Source organism: Chiloscyllium plagiosum, unplaced genomic scaffold (genome assembly GCF_037043375.1).
Source record: "Chiloscyllium plagiosum isolate Xiang-an unplaced genomic scaffold, Cpla_swu_hap1 HiC_scaffold_43, whole genome shotgun sequence".
Lineage (NCBI taxonomy): Eukaryota > Metazoa > Chordata > Chondrichthyes > Orectolobiformes > Hemiscylliidae > Chiloscyllium > Chiloscyllium plagiosum.
This window is the reverse complement of record NW_028270181.1, coordinates 27,628,367-27,651,046: the sequence shown is the minus strand read 5'-3', so window position 1 is coordinate 27,651,046 and position 22,680 is coordinate 27,628,367. Positions and strand designations below refer to the sequence as shown.

Below are 22,680 nucleotides of genomic sequence, written 5' to 3'. Positions count from 1 at the left end.
ATTACAAAAAGTTGTGAACACGGCGCAGTCCATCACAAAGCAGCCTTCCATCCATTGATCCTATCTACACTTCCCACTGCCTTGGGAAAGCAGCTAACATAATCAAAGACCCCTCCCACCTCCTCAATCTGGCAGAAGATACAAAACTTTGAAAACACATACCACAAATTTAAGAACAGCTTCTTCCCCTCTGTTCAAAGTTAAAAATCACACAACACCAGGTTAGAGTCCAACAGGTTTGTTTGGAAGAACTAGCTTTCGGAGCACTGCTCCTTCACACAACCACCTGAAGGTTGGATTAAAAGCTGGTGTTGTGTGATTTTTAACTTTGTACACCCCAGTCTAACACCGGCATCTCCAAATCATGTCTTCCCCACTGTTATCAGACTTATGAATAGACCTTTCATATATTAGAGTTGATCTTTCTCTGCACCTTCTCTGTAGCTGTATCACTATATTCTATATTCTGTTCTATTTCTCTGATATTCTTTTGTAAGGTATGATTTGCCCAGATAGCACAGAAATACTTTTCACTGTCTCTGGATATATGTGACAATAATAAATCAAATCAAATATTAAAAACTCTCCCATCCAAATGAGTCCCTTTCACCAAAGCTAGCCATGCCCTGAAATATCCAAGGTAAGTACCTCCCAATCCTGTTTGTTCAGGATTATGCAAGGGAAGAGTGCTGAGATCAGAGTGATGCTGGAAAAGCACAGCAGTTCAGGCAGCATCCGAGGAGCAGGAAAATCAACGTTTCGGGCAAAAGCCCTTCATCAGGAATACAGGCAGGGAGCCTTCAGGGTGGAGAGATAAATGGGTGGTGGGGGGGCGGGCGGGGTTGGTGGGGAGAAGGTAGCAAAGAGTACAATGGGTGAATGGGGGTGGGGATGGAGGTGATAGGTCAGAGAGGAGGGTGAGGTGGATAGGTGGGAAGGGAGATTTGCAGATAGGACAGGTCATGAGGATGATGCTGAACCGGAAGTTTGGAACTTTAGATTAGATTAGATTTCTTACAGTGTGGAAACAGGCCCTTCGGCCCAACAAGTCCACACCGCCCCGCCGAAGCGCAACCCACCCATACCCCTACATTTACCCCTTACCTAACACTACGGGCAATTTAGCATGGCCAATTCACCTGACCTGCACATCTTTGGACAGTGGGAGGAAACCGGAGCACCCGGAGGAAACCCACGCAGACACGGGGAGAACGTGCAAACTCCACACAGTCACCTGAGTCGGGAATTGAACCCGGGTCTCTGGCGCTGTGAGGCAGCAGTGCTAACCACTGTGCCACCGTGCCGCCCAAGGTGTAAGGTGGGGGAAGGGGAAATGAGGAAACTGGTGAAGTCCACATTGATGCCCTGGGGTTGAAGTGTTCTGAGGCGGAAGGTGAGGCGTTCTTCCTCCAGGCGTCGGATGGTGAGTGAGCAGAGTGGGAGGGGGAGTTGAAATGTTGGGCCACAGGGCGGTGTGGTTGATTGGTGCGGGTGTCCCGGAGATGTTCCCTAAAGCACTCTGCTAGGAGGCATCCAGTCTCCCCAATGTAGAGGAGACTGCATCGGGAGCAACGGATACAATAAATGACATTGGTGCTTGTGCAGGTAAAACTTTGATAGATGTGGAAGGCTCCTTTAGGGCCTTGGATGGAGGTGTGGGTGCAGGTTTTGCAATTCCTGTGGTGGCAAGGGAGGGTACCAGGATGGGAGGATGGTTTGTTGAGGAGCATGGACCTGACCAGGGGGGCTTCCTGCTTCTATTCCTGATGAAGGGCTTTTGCCCGAAATGTCGATTTTCCTGCTCCTTGGATGCTACCTGACCTGCTGTGCTTTTCCAGCACCACTCTGATCTAAATTCTGGTTTCCAGCATCTGCAGTCCTCACTTTTGCCTGGGGGAAGAGTGCTGTCTCAAAGCCATGACTACACACAATAGCAAGTCAAAATCAGTTCTTGGATCTATTCATTCAACATCTGTTTTTTTTTCTGTGCCTTTCAATCCGCTATTATGGCAAAGGAATTATCATGTTAAAAAAAATGTAAATGTCTCCCAACCATAGAGTCATAGAAATGTACAGCATGGGAACAGACCCTTCAGCCACTGAAACAGACAATATGGTCATTATCATATTGCTTTTTATGGGAGCTTGCTGTGCGCAAATTAGATGCTGCATTATGATAGTTTCAAAGTACTTAATTAGTTGTACGGTGCTGTGAGGCGTGCTGAGGTTGTAAAAGCTAATTTAGAAATGCAAACCGAGGGAACAGATGGTGAATATAATTAACCTTCAATGTCTGGAAGGATGAGGGAACCCCAGCAAAAGGAGAGGTTCAGCAGAACATCGAGAAACAAAATATTATAATAATTGTGCAGTCAGTATAGGTTTCAAGGGGGAACGTCTAGCTTGAGCAACCTTGCTGGGTTTTTTTTTCTCCAAGAGGTCATAGAGTCACAAAGATGTACAATACAGAAAGAGACCCTTCGGTCCAACTCGTCCATGCCGACCAGATATCCCAACTCAATCTGTCAGCACCTGGCCCATATCACTCCAAATCCTTCCCATTCATAAACCCATCCAGATGCCTTTTAAATGTTGCAATTGTACCAGCCTCCACCACTTCCTCTGGCAACTCATTCCATACACGTACCACCCCTGCGTGAAAAAATTGCCTCTTAGGTATCTTTTATATCTTTCCCCTCTCACCCTAAAACTATGCCCTCTCGTTCTAGACTCCCCCATCCCAGGGAAAAGACTTTATCCTATCCATGCCCCTCATGATTTTAAAAACCCCTATAAGGTCACCCCTCAGCCTCTGACGCTCCAGGAAAAACAGCCACAGCCTATTCAACCTCTCCCTATATCAAATCCTCCAACTCTAGCAACATCCTTGTAAGTCTTTTCTGAATCCTTTATGTTTCACAACATCTTTCTGATAGGAAGGAGACCAGAATTGCACGCAATATTCCAACAGTGGCCTAACCAATGTCCTGTACAGCCGCAACATGACCTCCCACCTCCTGTACTCAACATTCTGACCGATAAAGGAAGGCATACCAAACGCCTTCTTCACTATCCTATCTACCTGCGACTCCACTTTCAAGGAGCTATGAACCTGCACTCCAAGGTCTCTTTGTTCAGCAACACTCCCCAGGATCTTACCATTAAGTGTATAAGTCCTGCTAAGATTTGCTTTCCCAAAATGCAGCACCTCATATTTATCTGAATTAAACTCCATCTGCTACTTCTCAGCCCATTGGCCCATCTAGTCCAGATCCTGTTGTAATCTGAGGTAACCCTCTTCGCTGTCCACTACACCTCCAATTTTGGTGTCATCAGCAAACTTACTAACTCTACCTCTTATGCTCACATCCAAATCATTTATATAAGTGATGAAAAGTAGTGGACCCAGCACCGATCCTTGTGGCACTTCACTGGTCACAGGCCTCCAGTCTGAAAAACAACCCTCCACCTCCACCTTCTGTCTTCTACCTTTGAGCCAGTTCTGTATCCAAATGGCGAGTTCTCCCTGTATTCCATGAGATCTAACTTTGCTAGCTAGTCTCCCATGGTGAACCTTGTCGAACACCTTACTGAAGTCCATATAGATCGCATCTACTGCTCTGCCCTCATCAATCCTCTTTGTTACTTCTTCAAAAAACTCAATCAAGTTTGTGAGACATGATTTCCCACGCATAAAGCCATGTTGACTATCCCGAATCAGTCCTTGCCTTTCCAAATACATGTATATCCTGTCCTCAGGATTCCCTCCAACAGCTTGCCTACCACTGAGGTCAGGCTCACTGGTCTATCGTTCCCTGGCTTGTCCTTACCACCTTTCTTAAACACTGGCACCATGTTAGCCAACCTCCAGTCTTCCGGCACCTCACCTGTGACTATCGATGATACAAATATCTCAGTAAGAGGCCCAGCAATCATTTCCCTAGCTTCCCACAGAGTTCTAGGTTATACCTGATCAGGTCTTGGGGATTTATCCACTTTTATGCGTTTCAAGACATCCAGCACTTCACTCTCTGTAATATGGACATTTTTCAAGATGTCACCATCTATTTCTCTACATTCTATATCTTCCATGTCCTTTTCCACAGTAAACACTTATGCAAAATACTCTTTTAGTATCTGCTCCAACTCCTGCGGCTCCACACAAAGGCCGCATTGCTAATCTTTGAGCAGCCTTATTCTCTCCCTAGTTACCCTTTTGTCCTTAGTGTATTTGTAAAAACCTTTTGGATTCTTCTTAACTCTATTTGCCAAAGCTATCTCATGTTCCCTTTTTGCCCTCCTGATTTCCCTCTTAACTATACTCCTACTGCCTTTATACTCTTCTAAGCATTCACTCGATCTATCCTGTCTGCACCTGACATATGCTTCCTTCTTTTTCTTAACCAAACCCTCAATTTCTTTAGTCATCCACCATTCCTTATAATTACCAGCCTTTCCTTTCACCCTAACAGGAATATACTTTCTCTGGACTCTCATTATCTCATTTCTAAAGGCTTCCCATTTTCCAGTCATCCCTTTACCTGTGAACATCTGTGCCTAATCAGCTTTTGAAAGTTCTTGCCTAATACCGTCAAAAGTGGCCTTCCTCCAATTTAGAACTTCAACTTTTAGATCAGGTCTATCCTTTTCCATCACTATTTTAAAACTAATAGAATTATGGTCGCTGACCCCAAAGTGCTCCCTCACTGACACCTCAGTCATCTTCCCTGCCTTATTTCCCAAGAGTAGGTCAAGTTTTGCACCTTCTCTAGTAGGTACATCCACATACTGAATCAGAAACTTTCCTTGTACACACTTAATAAATTCCTCTCCATCTTTTCCTTGGGTGGGTTTCTCTTCGGAAGGGCAGTGTGGACTTGTTGGGCCGAAGGGCCTGTCTCCACACTGTAGAGAATCTAATCTAATCGAAACCCTTAACACTATGGCAGTCCCAGTCTATGAGGAGAAAGTGACGACTGCAGATGCTGGAGATCAGAGCTGAAAATGTGTTGCTGGAAAAGCGCAGGTCAGGCAGCATCCAAGGAACAGGAGAATCGACGTTTCGAGCATAAGCCCTTCTTTAGGAATGAGGAAAGTGTGCCCAGCAGGCTAAGATAAAAGGTAGGGAGGAGGGACTTGGGGGAGGGGTGTTGGAAAAGTCATAGGTGAGGGTGATAGGCCGGAGTGAGGTGTGGGCAGAGAGGTCAGGAAGAAGATAGCAGGTTAGGAAGGTGGTGCTGAGTTCGAGGGATTTGACTGAGACAAGGTGGGAGGAGGGGAAATGAGGAAAATGGAGAAATCTGCCTGACCTGCTGCGCTTTTCCAGCAACACATTTTCAGTCCCAGTCTATGTTTAGAAAGTTAAAATCCTTGTCCATAACTACCCTATTATTCTTAGAGATAATCAAAATCTCCTTACAAATTTATTTCTCAATTTCCCTCTATTAGGGAGTCTATAATACTCACAATAAGGTGATCATCCCTTTCTCATTTCTCAGTTCCATCCAAATAACTTCCCTGGATGTATTTCCAGGAATATCCTCCCTCAGCACAGCTGTAATGCTATCCCTTATCAAAAACGCCAGTCCCCCTCCTCTCTTGCCTCCCTTTCTGTCCTTCCTGTCGCATTTGTATCATGGAACATTAAGCTGCCAGTCCTGTCCATCCCTGAGCCACATTTCTATAATTGCTATGATATCCCAGTCCCATGTTCCTAACCATGCCCTGAGTTCATCTGCCTTCCCTGTTCGGCCTCTTGCATTGAAATAAATGCAGTTTAATTTATCAGCCCAACCTTGTTCTCTGCTTTGTCCCTGCCTGCCCTGACTGTTTGACCCGCTTTTGTTCTCAACTGTACCAGTCTCAGATTGAAATCGTTCCTCAGTATCACCCTGGGTAAAAGAGGCCTTGACTCATATTCTGTCATATCCAGCTGCTGAGCTTGGGGAAACCGTCCTGTGGGCTCTGCAATGGTTCCATCGCTCATAGTCAGCAGCATGGACACGGTGCATGCCGGCTGGAGGGGGCTCAGAGCATTGGGAGTCCAGGATAATGACCTAATCTGGTGTGCTTGGAGTGAGTGCACAGTTATTCACTCACAATGGAGAACACATTTCGCAGGTGTCCAGTACAAAGGGGGCTCAGTCCATTAAAAGCTATGCCTTTGAAGCTAAGCAGTTAGCCTGCTGCCTTGCAACATTTTCTACAAAGAAGGAACGAATCCTGTCGGATGGGCTCATGGTGTTAAAATGTTTCAAGATATCACTTCAGGATGTGAGACAAACTGAAATGTGAGAGGGTGGCTCAGTGGTTAGCACTGCTGCCTCACAGGCCCAGCGACCTGATTCCACCTTCAGGCGACTGTCTTGTGTGGAGTTTGCACATTCTCTCAGTGTCTGCATAGGTTTGCTCCGGTTTCCTCCCACAGTCAGAAACATGTGCAGGTCAGGTGGATTGGATGTACTGAAATTGTTGGTAGTGGTCAGGGATGAATGAACGAGGTGGATAGATGTGGGGTTAAGGGGATATTGTGGGTTGCCTGGGTCTGGGTGGGATACTCTTTGGAGGATCAGTGTGTACTCGACGGGCCGAATGCCATCGTTCCGGAGTCCCCAATTAGTTTCACCAATTGGGAAAAGCAATAAAGTTGAAAGTAGCTGCTAACTGTTTACAGGTGAAGCTTGTAAATCCTGCCCATATTAACTGCAGTGACCTGCATTCAATACACGTTGATACAAAGAGGCAGCAATGCCCTGTCATCCGAACGCTTGTGACCCGTGTTCCTTAACCAAAGGTTCAAGGTCACTGAGACCATGCAGGCACAGTTTCAGATAAGAAAAATCGACACAGCACACTGAAAAGCACACAGTGAAACCATGAAAATAAGAGCAGGCTGTGAATAAATAGTACCTTAGCATGTCCCTCTGAATGGGCCCAAAGCAGTGTTACTACAACGAATCACTTTGAAGTATGTTTGTGAAGGTACACGTAAACTATTAGCACACAGTGAATCTCATTTCTATCAATTTTGGAATACACCCTCTACCTCCCTCTCCAATTTCAGGTGTTCTTTGAAATCTGACTATTTATCACAGCTTTCTAATATCACATGCTTTGTCTCAGCATTGACTTTTGTTAGATAAAGGCCTTGTGAAGTTGCTTAAGACATTTTTCGTGGTGAATTATGTTTTTGTTGCATAAAAGCACTATTTCAATCCAGATACTGGGAATGTTTTCTGCGACTTCTTTAAATCAGAGACTTAGAAATTAGATTAGATTCTCTACAGTGTGGAAACAGGCCCTTCGGCCCAACAAGTCCACACTGCCCCTCCGAAGAGAAACCCACCCAAACCCATAAATGTATGGTTATCCACTTTGAAGGCAAGAACAGGAGGGCAGATTACTACCTAAATGGAGTCAGGTTAGGTAAAGGGGCAGTACAAAGAGATCTGAGTGTTCTTGTACACCAGTCAATGAAGGCAAGCATGCAGGTACAGCAGGTAGTGAAGAAAGCTAATAGCATGCTGGCCTTCATAACAAGAGGGACTGAGTATAGAAGCAAGAGGTTCTTCTGCAGCTGTACAGGGCCCTGGTGAGACCGCACCTGGAATATTGTGTGCAGTTCTCTTTCCAAATTTGAGGAAAGACATTCTGGCTATTGAGGGAGTGCAGCGTAAGTTCACGAGGCCAATTCCTGGAATGACGGGACTATCTTATGTTGAAAGATTGGAGCGATTGGGCTTGTATACCCTTGAGTTTAGAAGACTGAGAGGGGATCTGATTGAGACGTATAAGATTATTAAAGGATTGGACACTCTGGAGGCAGGAAACATGTTCCCGCTGATGGGTGAGTCCCGAACCAGAGGACACAGCTTAAACATAAGGGGTAGGCCATTTAGGACAGAGATGAGGAGAAACATCTTCACCCAGAGAGTGGTGGGTGTGTGGAATGTTCTGCCCCAGAAGGCAGTGGAGGCCCTGTCTCTGGATTCGTTTAAGAAAGAGTTGGATAGAGCTCTCAAGGATAGTGGAATCAAGGGTTATGGAGATAAGGCAGGAACAGGATACTGATTGAGGATGATCAGCCATGATCATAATGAATGGTGGTGCAGGCTCGAAGGGCAGAATCGCCTACTCCTGCACCTATTGTCTATTCCCCTACCCTATATTTACCCCTGACTAACGCACCTAACTCAATGGGCAATTTAGCATGGCCAATTAACCTGACCTGCACACTTCTGGATTGTGGGAGGAAACCGGAGCACCCGGAGGAAACCCACGCAGACACAGGGAGAATGTGCCAACTCCACACAGACAGCCAGGAATCGAACCCAGGACCCTGGTGCTGTGAGGCAGCAGTGCTAACCACTGAGCCACTGTGCTGCCCGCACATGGAATAGGCCATTCGGCCCTTCAAGCATGCTCTATCATTCAATCTGATCTCATTATTTCCTAAGAGCTCTATCTAACTCCTTCATGAAAACGTTCAATAATTTAGCCAAAACCACTTTCAATGGTTAGAGACAAAAAAAAACTGCAGATGCTGGAATCTAAGGTAGACAGGCAGGAGGCTGGAAGAACACAGCAAGCCAGGCAGCATCAGGAGGTGCAGAAGTCGACATTTCGGATGTAACCCTTCTTCGGGACTGCTTGGCTCACTGTGTTCTCCCAGCCTCCTGCTTATCTACCACCTTCTGTGGCACAGAATTCCACAGGTTCACCACTCTCTGGGTGAAGACATTTCTCCTTACCTCAGTCCTGTCCCATATCCTTAGACTGTGACCCCTGGTTCCAGACTCCCTGGTCAATGGGAACATCGGTCCTCCATTTACCCTGTTAGACACAGACAGGTTTCTATGAGATCCCGCTATACCACCATTTTCTCAAAGTGCTGAAGACAGACATAGCCAACTAAACAGGGAGGCTTAAACATCCCAAATAAACATCTAACAATGCAGCGCTCTCTCAGTGATTAAATAATGAACTCACAACTCTGACTGTGAAACAAGACAGCAACCTAACTAGCCAGGCTGACAAGTTTTATTATAAGCTGAATACCTCACTGCTAACTCTACAGTTCAATTGTGCCGCAGTTGCTTAATTTGCTGACACCATTAAGATAGCTGTAATAGGTAACTGCAGAACTGAGATGATGCCATTATGATTGCAGGATGGCAAACGTGAGGCTTGGCATCAACCCAGCTGCTTTAAGGAGTCTTACTGCTAAGTTAGCATCTCTTTACTCCATTCAGAGAACGTCAGTGCCCCTGGAAGACTGAGCTGCTAAAAGCAGCAAAATTGCATCAAAGAACAAGTGGTTAACATTCCCCTCCCCCCCCACCTCCCCCTCCCCCCCCCCCCCCATCCCCCCCCTCCCCAGCCCCACACACACACACACACTGACCCCCCATTTATGATTTATAGCCACTGATCCATTAATGTTAAAATGGTGGACAAGGTGACCCCAGGTGAAGTGGTTACAAATAGGTCGGGGTGGGGGGTGGGGCGGGGGGAGCTGAATGGTTCCTCACTTTGCTCTCTCCTCGTTGACTGCAGCCGTTTTCTTTCTTTGAAAAGCTTATACTTGGTATTTCAAAGGGTTGTTGGCTGTTTACACTCTGTGATCATAAAGGAACTAATCAAACACATCTTCCGATTTTGACAAAGAAAGAATAAAGGGAAGGACTGCGGATGCTGTAAGTCAGGATCAAAAACAGAAGATGCTGGAAAAGCTCAGCAGGTCTGGCAGCATCTGTGGCAAAAAAATCAGAGTTCACAGTCTGAGTCCGGTGCCCCTTCCTCAGAACAGAGGACAAAGAGTTGATTTATTACACTTAAAATAATACACAACAACTGTCACAGACACATCCCAAGTCCACATATAAACATACAGATTATAGAGTGCGGAAGGAAAATTGTATACATTTTTGTCCACATTATGATATAAACTGTATGATTTTCAACATCATTTATTTTGAGTTTTGAATTTTGAATAGTGACATATGGGCTATCTGTGTGTCCGAAATTAACTATTAAGTATTTCAGTAGCTGGGGTGAGCTATTTTATAAAAGTCTGTGAGAGTTCCTTTGGCAGTGCTGATGAATTTTTGCTTGCCTTAGGATGCTTTACAGCTGAGCAAAATAGACTTTACTGAGATTAGTTTGGAATTTACAGACTTGGGGTTTCTTTAAACATCAGAGAAATGCCTTCAGTAAAGGGAGTGACTTCTCTCAGCTTTACTTTGTTTTGGCAGTTCTGTGAAGTCCTTTAGATGGGGATGGTTAGATTACCTCAGAATAATGAGGCAGTGATGCTCCCAAATCAGAAATTTTGGGATAAGAAACCCTGAAGAGATTAGTTGAAGTTCAGTACATTTAAACTCAAGAGTGTGTGATAACTCCAGAAAGATATTAGCAGAGTTTCCAGTGTTTATGTTGCTGTCACCTGAAGGCTTCGAGGTATTAGAAAAGTATATTTTTCTCAGATGTGCATACTCTACAGGGGTGCTTTTGGGTGCAAGGAGTGTTATTTTGTTTGGGAACTCGTAAATGAGTGTCCTTGGATTAATGGGATTACAATTTTATTTCTGCTGTAACTAAAGAGCTTGATTTACTCGTATCTTCATTTTATTGGCTAATAATGTCTGCTTTGCTGTTAAAATAAAATCTATAGCATTCTGTAGTGGGAGAACAGCTCATTAAAACCAAAACAGAACAAAAATGATCTATCAAGTCAAGTTTCAGTCTGGGATGTGACGTCTGCACCAATAACATCAGCTGGGATGGTAACATTATTAGATTAGATTACTATGAAAAAGGCAAAACAGTGTAGGGTTCATAGATTGGGGACTCAGCTATCGCCAGGCTGAATCCAGTGGTTTTATCCTGTCAACATAGCTGTGGGTTTAAAACCAGAGATCAATGATCTATCGGTTCTACTGAGGACACAACTATAGATCTGAGTTCTCTGTTTAAATTACCTGTTCACTGCACATGGTGACAGAATCAGCTGCTCAACTGCTTAATCTGACTTCTAGAGAGGGAACATGTGCTTAAAGCACACAGAGTTGTTGGCTTGATACTGATCTCCCCAGTTGCTAGAAATTCAAGCATGGTCGTATATTCCAACCCTAGCTCGATTAGCTCCTGACTGATGAGCTACCTTGAACCCATGTCCCATTGTCCCAGCAATTAATCCTAAACAGTCCACTTCGAATATTTGAATAACTAAGGTGGTTCCCGTTGGTGCTTATTAACAAAATAGAAGATGGTGAGAGTTCCCAGAGATCATTGTCTCTGGAGAATTTTGCAGACTTGCTGTTATGATCCTCATTGGAGTTGGAATGTGGAATGTATAATTATGTAAGTCTGGTTTAGCCATCTTGAACCCATGAGTTCAGTCTGAGTTTCAAAATCTGTTTTAAAAAGATTCAATTGTGGGCGGCACGATGGCACAGTGGTTAGCATCGCTGCCTCACAGCGCCAGAGACCTGGGTTCATTTCTCGTCTCGGGCTACTATCTGTGTGGAGTTTGCACATTCTCCCCGTGTCTGCGTGGGTTTCCTCCGGGTGCTCCAGTTTCCTCCCACAGTCCAAAGATGTGCAGATTAGGTGAATTGGCCATGCTATGTTGCCTGTAGTGTTAGGTGAAGGGGTAAATGTAGGGGAATGGGTCTGGGTGGGTTGCTCTTTGGAGGGTCGGTGTGGACTTGTTGGGTCGAAGGGCCTGTTTCTACACTGTAAGTAATCTAATCTAATTTATGTTTCCAGCCAATGGATGAAAATTCATTACACATCTTGGTGATAGTGTTAAACATCCATCTCAGACTTTAGTCTCAAATGAGTTGCCGATAATGTGATAGTTACAAGAATCCGTACCTCATGGCAGTTATTGTCCCACATAGGAATATTCTTAAAACATTACATTAGTGCTTTAAAAACTGATATGGAATGGCACTCATCAAGCTATAGTTTCTGGTAACAGGCTAGTGAGGTGTTCCAGGAAATAAACAATCATGGAGGCAAACAATATAACATGCTTGAATATGCCTTAGGGAAGTAGGGAAGAGAGAGAATGGGGATATGAATAATCTCTCACAGTTTACTGATTCCAACCTCGGGCGGCTGTCAGTGTGGAATTTGCATATTCTTCCCATGTCTGCGTGAGTTTCCTCCAGGTGCTCCGATTTCCTCCCATAGTCCAAAGATGTGCAGGTTAGGTGAACTGGCCAAGCTAAACTGCCCATAGTGTTCAGGAATGTGTAGGTTAGGTGCATTAGTCTGGGAAATGTAGAGTAATATGGTCGGGGTATAGGTCTGGGTAGGATACTCTTTGGAGGGTCAGTGTGAACTTGTTGGACCGAAGGGCATGTTTCCACACTGTAGGGATTCTATAAAAAATCTATTAAAAACTGTTGCCATAACTGATCCATAATGGTTCAATTTACAAATTTTTCTGTTTTGAGCACAACACAGTCTCTAGGAGTCTAGTTTTGCCAAATTGATGGACTGTTGAGGACAGGAAAATTAACACATGACAAACTATTTTCTGATTGAATCATCTATATGAACTTGACGTCATTCTCATACCCCAGTTTTAATTAAACTTCCACAGGACCTTGTCATTCTACATGATCTCCATCACCTAGGGACAACAGCACCAGGTACATGGGAGTACCAGATCCTTCAAGATCCCCTCCAATTCACTCACCAACCTGACTTGAAACTACATTGCTGTTTCTGCAGGAGTGCTGGGCCAAAATCCTGGAACTCCCTCTACAACCATACAGTGGGTACTCTTACCACAACCACTGCACCCTCCTCAGGACAGAGTGCACCTTCTCTGGGGAAATTAGAGATGAGCACTGAATGCTGACCCAGCTATCAGTAGCCATATCTGATGAAAGCACATATATTGTGTGACTGCTGACCTTTATTGCCTATAATGAAGAGCAACTTGGGAATTTCGTTTGACAGTGTTAGGGTTGAGGGGATAGAAATTTATTTGAGTCATTTAAATCAGATAACCAGGGAGAGGAAAACTGCACAGCTTAACAGGGCAATTGATTCATCAACAGCTTCTCAATACAACCATCTGAGCCACACTACTATCCCTGAAATCCGCAATCACCTTTGTTCATTACATTGGAACCATCTTCAGTAAAACTGTAATTTCACCAATAATGCAAAAAGGACTTATTTTGGACCAAATCTTCAAACATCCACTATACAATTATAGATTTATTAAGCAATTACATTATACTATCATTGTGCAAAAAGACTCATTGTAATCTAGTATTTTAGGGCTGGCACCAGCAAATAAATGGAATGTGCAGGATTGATGTAAAATCCCAACTGGCATCCCAAAGTGTGATCCTTTCCTCCCCTAGTCTGGTTTACACAAGCCTCCAACTCTTAATTCAAACGGCACCAGAGATTGACAATAAACGCAGCCATATCAGTATTGTTCACACCCCAATTGTAAATATCCATATGTGTATGTTTATCATGCTTTATTAATATATGAATATGTTATAGATTTTATAAATTTCAGTCAATAATGTGGATCATATTATTCCACTGGAAGTGAGCAGCTGAGTGCAGGATTGAAGGACAGTTTTGTGCTGGCGTTTGGAAGAATGGATCTGGATTGATTCTGAACACGGTGTTGGTGTTGTATCAACTTGGCATTCTCACATATTTTCTGTGTTAAAATTTTGATTGCATTGTCATCCTATCTCTCAACCCCTCCCCTATTCCTCAAACCCATCAAGTGATTATTATGATAATGTATTGAATCGAGCCTGCCCCACGTTCATGGGCTGGAGTCTTAAATCAGTTCGGTTGACTAAATTGGCTGTTAATTGAGTCTTCTATCGCCATGTGGGAGGAAGTCCCATTTCCGAGGGCTGCTGGCCAGGCAGATAGCTGAAACCCTCTAATCCAAGAAGGAAACCCCAGTAAAACTGACGAATGAGATGTACTGGTCATGTATGCTTCAAAATGGAGCTTCAGTATGGCCAATGTGATCATCTCCAAATATTATTGCGTTTTGACTGTTTTTATTCCCTCCGGGGTGACTGGTTTTGATTGCGAAATTAGTTAGAGAGCCATCTTCAAGAAATTTTGTTTTCATTTCAGCCCTGGTTTTTGCCCTGATCTGGTGTCCTGTCCACATAGCTGTGGAAGACGGATAGGATGGCAAGAGAGTGTGTGTGTGTGTGTGTGTGGGGGAGGGGGGGGGGGTTCAGTCATATGATGAAGGAAGGATGAGTTCAGAAAGATCTAGTCATGAGGCATCAGGCACCATGGCTGGAACTTTATGCCTCTATTCAACCTCCTATCCGGACACCCACTCTGAGACAGTTGCGAGTGAGTGAGGTGTAAAATTGGGTGCCAGGTTGACAGCACCGCACCAATCATGTACCCACCTCTAGTGGTTTTTCACCAGCAGCAGAGCACGTGTTAGGCAGCCTGCTCACTCTTGAGCCAACTGATGCCCCTAAGTGACATAACGAATGACCACTTAGATGTCTCTACCCGTCGACACTGGTATTTTACCAACGGCACTCCCGGTGGCCACTGCTCAGGTTGCAGGCTGTCCCCATACCAAGGAACCCAGGAGCTAGATAATAAGGTCAGCCCAGGATCTGTCCTGTGGATGGGGTCGTCACCCAGGGTCAGGGTGGTAGATGACACAGGGTGAGTTATGTACCACTGGGTACATGACACCTGAACAGGAAGTGACAATCAGCCACTCCTCCACACTCAACAAGCCTCAATACTAACACAGTTAGACTTGAACTCAGTCTCACCACTGATACACCCCTCTGCTGATACACTGGGTGTGTTTAATTTTCCTATGCCATTTGACCAGAGCAATAAATGAAAAGAAACTTTGTTGATATTCATCCATGTCTTCCTTTGGTCGCAATTTTTTTTTATATCTCTCTCCGCCACCCACACCCCCTATCATTTTGGGAACAAAAAGCTGAAATGCTCCCTGAAAATTCTAACTTCTTAAAAAGCAAAATTACATTTCTCGATGCTGAGATCGCTCGAATTAACGGAGAGAAACGTCAGAAAACCCATCGACCCTTTCAGCCAAATCCACAAAACTGCTGTAGCAACAGGTGTAGGTTTCTGAGGCTGGTTAAAGATTTTTGACATCCAACCTTTGGAGGGGATTGTGAACCGTGGGCTGCCGCTGTTTCTCCTTCTATCTTGGCATCAGAACGGTTTCTAGAAAGGAAACTGGAACAACTTTCCCCGCCTGTCTCTCTTGGTCTGTGATAACAGCTTCTAAAGAGCCACCGAGTGGAAAGAGGCAGCGCAAACCAAACACGTTTTTTTTTGCACAATCACTATTTACCCATTGCATCATCTCGCCTCGTCTGCTTCCAAAAAAACACAAATCCCTCCGGCTGGACCGTCCCCCTAGCACCCTCCCCTCTGTGTCCATCAATCAGATTCAACTCTCCAACAGGTCTGTCCAAAAGCAAAATACTTAGGGGGGGAATCCTACCCTAAAATAGCACAAATGATTAACAGCAATTAAGAAATAGACACTGCTGATCAAGCAGAGTTGGCTAGGGTGTAACTGACTGGGTGCTGAGTCACATGGACTGCATGTGTAGGCTTCAGGGAAACAATGTCCTCAGTTTCAGTGGGTCAGTCTCTGCCCCCTCCTCCCTGCTCACATTGAACCTCACATGATGTTAGTAACATTTCTCCTAGCCTTATAAAGGAGGTGCAGGAGCCCTCTCCAAGCCAGAGCTGTGGAGTCAGGAGATCAGGGGTTCCCTTGTCCCCACCTCCTGGCTGAAGAGAAACAGAGAACTGGACAGAAATCTGGAACATCCACCAGCCTTTCCAAATCTTCCAAGAATGAGTCGCCCGGTGGACGGTCGCCATGGCAACGCCGTACACGATGAAGGGGTCTTCATGTTCACTTCAGAATCTGTGGGAGAGGGGCACCCTGGTAAGTCAGGGCACAGGGAGGCCTTGCATTTCTGTAGCGCCCCTCGGAAGTGAAATGCGACAGCAAGGTGGGAAATGTAGCAGCCAGTCGGTGCTCGGCAAGATTCCATAGGCACCGAAGTGATCACAACTGGATAACTTGTTTTTTTTTGCTGGAGTGATGGCTGAGGGATAAATACTGATCTCTGGACACCTCCCTTGCTCTCCTTGGAAATAATACCAGAGGATCGTCAATGTCCACCTGCAGAGGCAGGCAGGAGCTCGGTTTAATGTCCCTTTTAAAAGGCAGTGCTATGTTCCCCTTGCGCTGCTCTGGGAACGTTAGCCTAGATTGCAGTGATGAGTGGGACTTGACCCACTGTCTTCTGGTAATAGTTACAATATGTTGACTGGACAGGCTGTGCTCTAAACATGGAGCAGGTGAGGGTGGGGAGACACAAATGGGAAGGTACATTATGAGCCTTGGTCAGCTGGGGTTTGATTAGTGAAGGGAATCAAAACTTCCCTTGGTAGGAAGAGGGTGTCTGAGTGACAGTGGTTAAGGCAATAAAGTGGAGAATGAGAAATGAGTGCATTCGGGTGACTATGTAGTCATGGAAATGTGGGACAATCTCAGCAGTGGGATGCCAAAGGTAAGAATTTGCATTTGTATAGCACCTTCTTCATTATCTTATTCCCAAATGACTTCATGATGACAAAACATCTTGACAGTAGCAAGTGTTGTTCTGAGAGAAAATGTACTGTATGACATAGAGATCTGCAAACTGCAGATTGATGATTTTAAGTCATTAATTCACTTTGGTGGTGTGGACTGAGGGGTGAATGTTGGTCCAGATGCTGAGCGCACTCTTCGTGATGTGCTGTCTGTTTGTATCCACCTGCATGAACAGATAGCAGTCAGCGATTCCAACATTGAGCACTCCCAGTGAACTCAGTTTGTCAACCTGCACTCCCTAGGGTTAATTACACAAATATCTGAGCATGTGACAATGAACCAACCTCTGTTTTTCTGGCTTGGGGGCTTTGGACTGCTACCGGGGAGGTGATTCACAAATAATAATGCCTAGAAATGTCCAGAGTGCTCTCCTACATACAATATCATAACCTCAATAGCAGATCATCAGAAAGTGTTGTGTAATGGTTTCAGGACCATGAAGCAACCTCCCAATGATGACACATAGCTGCATAGCAGAAGTGTGAACAGGGTCAGAATACTTTGGAAGAACATGAAGAAAGTGCATTAGTCCTTGCCTAATATATCTATAAAATCAGACCTGGTATATTTGTTATCATGTATTGCAGTATTTAGAATTAATTTATAATAAAGTTACTTTGAAGTCCTTGACTTTGCCTTCTCCTTAACCAGTGTGTCTTGAACACAAACTCTTGGAATATCAGCAAACCACATGATAAAAGAGAAATTTCAGAAAAAGAGTGTAAACCAGGCCTTGTTTTATTTCTCATTCCTTGTTTTATTCCTCTCAGACTCCAAACCTGAACAATTTGGTGTTTCCCAGTTGCCCCTCCTTGCAATATCAAACAGTTTTGGGGGGCTCTTCTACAATCATTCAATTTGCATTGTCTCTTGCTGGGTTTAGCCTGGGGAAGGGTTCCTGCATTTGCCATGGCTTGGTTCATCCTGGATGACATCTACCCACTGAGTAGAACTCTCCAGGGTTCAGCTTTAGAATTGGAGTGTAACAGGAGCTATGGACTTCCAATACCACTAACACACAGCGAACGGAACCTTACCCATAGATCTGTTTCCTATTCAGTGTTAGAAGATGGCAGACAGTGAACAAAGAATAAAGTCAACAAGCTTTCCAAGAGGGACAAAGTAAGTATTTGGTACATACTGTCTTCTTTATACTAATGATCAATTTTAAAACAATACTTTGGCTATAGGCATCATTGGCTGGGCTTACATTTACTGCACATCCTCCAACTCCCCTCGAGGTGGTAGTGGTGGTGAGCTGCCTTCTTAAACCTCTGCAGTCCATGTGCTGTAGCCACACCCACTATGTTGTGATGGAATTCCAGGATTTTAACCAGTAACGGTGAAGGAGCAGTGATATATTTCCAAGTCAGGGTGCGGAGAGATTTGGAGGGGACCCTGCAGGAGGTTGCTCCCATGTATCTGCTGCCCTTGCCCTTTGAAATGTTAGAGGTTGCAGATTTGGAAGATGTTTCCACTTATGGTTACAGAAGTACAATGTGCTTACATCTTAGGATTTCAGGAGTTCTCTATTCCAACCACATTTCTTAGAGGTGTAGACCTGAAATGATGCAGGACTCTTATCCTTTTATCTCTTGAAGAAGAGTCTGGAGATTTAGGAAGATGGATTTACTTAATTTATATGTTCATAGTAGCAAATTTCTCTTGTTCCACTCAATCAAGGTACAAAAGTGAATCCCTAACAACGAAATGGTGGTATGGTTACGCAAGGTGAAACTTCTAAACCAACCTATTTCTCTACACATCCCATTCCTGTTTCTTAGGCAGAGTCATTTTCCTTCTCTGCTTAGAATATGCCCTACAAAATCTCTTTATGAGGAACATAATTAATGTCGCATAACCAGAGCATTTCTTTCCATTTGTTCTCATATATAGCTCCTGATAGTTGGACCAACAGAGTTTTAGTATCACCCATCCACATACCACCTTGATAGGATTGAACTTTTCATGCTCATTTTCTGGATTTCACCTTTGCAGTGGCAATGTCTGCAAACATTATTTGTGGAACAGGCTTTTTAATTAGTTAGAAGATCTCAGCCATTAACCACAAGAAGGGTCATTTTCATTTTAATAACCCCTTAAAGAGACCAGCCGTGAAGATTAACCCAAGGTCCTTTGTAATTCCAACATCCTTTAGCAAGAAACAAAAGGTAACCTGATCTCTTGATTCCACTTTCTCAACAAGGAAGTGTCGTTTGGGTTTATTCTTCAGTAGTTCACATTTAAGTGACAAGTCTGGAATGTATGATCATGGCAAAGATGCATTCAAGAAGGGAGTCCCATCACTAGCGACCTGGGTGGTGGTGGGGGGAGGGGGTGGTTTGGCAATAGATTTGAATCTTTCTGTATGGAATGGTTTTTTGAAACAAAGAACCAACTGACCAGCTCGTCCATATGTGCAATGTATCTCTGTGATTCACTAGCGAAGTGCAACTTTGTATCTATGATTTTAAGGTATTCACCCATCATCCCTTACCCTGTCTCTGTTCAGTACACATAAAAGGGATGAAGGCATTTAGCTCCGTAGCATTTTAAGTACAGGTGGAATGCATCACTGGTTGTGAAGTTGTTGACCGGTTTAGCATTTATTTCCTAGCCCGACTAGTGATTTAAATGATCAAACAGTACATATGGCAATAAGGGCAATGGCTGGTCTCCTTACTTCCAGCCAGAAGATCCAGATTCTCACCTGGAGGTGTGTCATAATATGCACAAATGGGTTGATTAAGAATTAAGTTTCTTTTCTTTAAGAGTAGTACAGGACATAATGAAGCCATCAAGTTAGTGCTCACTCTTTACGTTAGCCTACGCAACCTGTTCTCATTATTTAACCATGTTATCGTTCAGGGGAACTTATACTGCACTCTCTCCAAGGCTAATCTTTCCTCTATCTGGAGTGTACACTGTCTGAAGGAGGAACTCGATGTGCACTCCCTGAAGAACACAGATTGGGGAATGACATGCATGTGAGGCAAACACAAAGGGTGGTGGGCTCCAGGGAATTGGGGTTTTCCAATCCCTCTAAACACCCCAGTTGCTGCAGATTCTCTGTTCCTGGGATGGTCCTAGGTATGTTTTCTGCTGTGACGAATATAACACATCAAGATCCCAGGAACAGCCAGCTGTCCCCACCCCCAGGCAAACCATGAGCTGCAGCAGAAGTAAGCCATTCAGTCCATTGAGTCTGCTCTGTCATCATGGCGGATCTGACAATCCTCAACACCACTTCCCTGTCATTCCCCCCATAACCTTTGATTCCCTTCCTGAGTAAAAATCTGTCCATCTCATCTTTGAATATACTTAACGACCCAACTCAACAGCCCATTGCAATAAAGAATTCCACAGATTCACAACCCACAGAGAGAAAAAAACATCCTCTTCCTTTCTGTCTTAAAAATGTGACCTCTTACTGTAACCTATCCATCTCCCCATCACCGTCCTCCCGCCCTGAAACTTTAAAACACAGAATCCCGAGTGGGAAATAACGAGGATGGGTGCGGAGGGTGAGGTGGAGATGTGAAAGGGTGGTCCTAAAAATGATCATCTGGTTGTAACCCCACAAGTGTCAGCGAAAACATGACATGTTTCTGAGGGTGGGGAATCTGGCTCCATTTTCAAGATCTACCACAAGAGTTGGGGGGCACGGAAGGGGGGTTAATTTTGAATAGTCTTTACCTGCAATCTGGTACAGTTGCCAGTCAGTGTTCCAGCCACACAGCACGATTCAACACCAACATGGTCTCCAGTACATGGGAGTGCAACTCATTCAGTCCTGGAGTGTCACACACAGTAGATGTGTGGGACAGACAGTTGCGAAGCAGTACCATGTGATCTCAGAATGTGGATGCGATCTGGATGTGAAATCTTAGTCCACACCTCCTCATCAACGCTCAACTTGAGCTGTCAACTTTTGTTGTTGCTGCAATCTTGTGATAAAAGTGTCTTGCCTTCTGCTATCTGAGAATCTGAAAGCAGATTTGTTAATGGAAAGTACTGGGAATGCTGCTCTCTAATACTCAGCTGTTCTAGGAACTCCAATGAGAATCAACAAATTCTCTTGCAGTTTTCTAAAACTGTTATGCGACTTTCTGCCCATCACCATGACAGCTGATTGCACTGCCTATGTTTCAAAGACACACAGGGTCTCACACTGAGGGTGAGATGCGCTCTTTACTGACAATATAATCCCAATGTAACCTGCATTCATATTCCCCATCTGACCGAAGGCACCAATATTAAGCTAGAGGACAGTCCCAGGTACATAAGTCAACCTCCTGTACTGCAACCAGATCCCACTAATCAAATCCACTCCAGCCAACACCCTCCCTGTGGCTGGCTTGTGATTGGAAGCTGAAACTCTGGCTGATATTGTTAGCCTATGCATTCCAGAGGCACTGCAATGTCTCCAAATAAAAAGGTTCATTTATATAGCATCTTGCATGATATCAGCCGTCCCAAGACACTTTATGACCAAGCAAGTAGATTTTGAAGTTGTTGTAAATGTCAACTCAGTAGCTAATTCACAAGGCATCACAAAGAGAAATGGGGCTATGGTGGCAGAGCCTGTTTCTAGTGATGTTTGATAAGGGCTTGATATTGATCAGATTACTGGAGAAAGTACCCCCCCTCCACCCCGTCCTGCCCCCATTCTTCTTTGACCAATGACAGGGTGGAACATGGTATGGTATTACAACCACTTAGACTAGAAATCTCGATGTCCAGAGAATGTGGGTTCAATTCCCAATTCAGCAACTGGTGAAATTGAAATTCAATTACCACAGGGATTGAAAGCTGTTCTCAATAAGTGACTGGCAATTTATAGCAAAGGTTCACTCGGCTTATATTGGGGATGACAGGACTGTTCTATGTAGGGAGATCGGTTTGACCAGCCTTGTATTCACTGGAGTTCAGAAGGATAAGAGGTGATCTGATTGAAATGTATAAAACTCTTTAATATGATAGACAGACTGGATTCAGGAAGGATGTTTCCACTGGTTGGGGAGTCTAGAACAAGGGATCATAGTCTCAGGTCACAAGGTGGATCATTTAGATCTGTGATGAGGATACATCTCTTCATTCAAAGGGTGGTTGATCCATGGCATGCTCTACCACAGAAGGCTGTGCTGGCCAGGTCACTGAATATATTGAACAAAGCGATTGATAATTTTTTTCATCTTGAAGGCACCAACAAGTGTGGAGAGAAAGCGTTGAAACAGAGAACCAGCTATGGTCATATTGAATGGCACAGCAGGCTTAAAGGCCAAATGGCCTACTCCTGCTCCTAGTTTTGATGCTTCTGTAAAGCTTACAGGAGAGGTAATTAGCCTCTTGATATTGTCACCATTCCTAGTAATTGTAGAGATCCAAGGTCCTATCTGCATTGTAGGGATTCAATAATTTATTTTGGAGAAGGAAATCTGCCATCCTTACCAATCTGGCCTACATGTGACTCCACATCCACAACAAAATAGTTCATTCTTAAACATGTTCTAAAATGAATCCATGAGCCACTTAGTTCAAGGGCAATGAAGATGGCTGACATAACATATGAATGAATGGTGGGTACATGAGGCATCAGACTGGGAGGATACAGAGGCCACACAAATCTTGGTGTGCACTGATCCATCCTGCAGTCACAGAATCCTTAACTTCAACTCTTAATAATCATTAAATCCGTCATTATTTGCCAGCCTTTCCTAATCTCCCTCTTCCTTACTCAGTAGCCCAATCCTTACTCAGTGGCCCAAGCCACTTACACAAATTTATGTTGTTGCTCATGTTAAAACAAATTTTCTCTTCCTCAGATAAAATCTGTGACCAGATCAGTGACGCTGTGCTTGATGCCCATCTTAAACAGGACCCTGATGCTAAAGTTGCATGTGGTGAGTGAACTGTGTCATTGTGAGTCTAGAGCAATGTGATGTCTTCAACCGTTTGAATACTGAACCCAGGAAGGATTTGCAATG

At 44.3% G+C, this 22,680-nt stretch overlaps 1 protein-coding gene across 1 annotated transcript in view; it reads left to right on the top strand.

The window, feature by feature from the left end:
• The first annotated feature begins 15,689 nt into the window (after positions 1 to 15,689).
• The window catches only part of LOC122541757 (S-adenosylmethionine synthase-like), a 29,557-nt gene continuing 22,566 nt past the window's right edge, over positions 15,690 to 22,680 (top strand). Inside the window, exons 1-2 of the mRNA XM_043678702.2 lie at positions 15,690 to 15,979; positions 22,519 to 22,596. Coding sequence (XP_043534637.1) covers positions 15,886 to 15,979; positions 22,519 to 22,596 — 172 coding nt within the window. The 5' untranslated portion in view covers positions 15,690 to 15,885. The remainder of the gene's footprint in view (positions 15,980 to 22,518; positions 22,597 to 22,680) is intronic.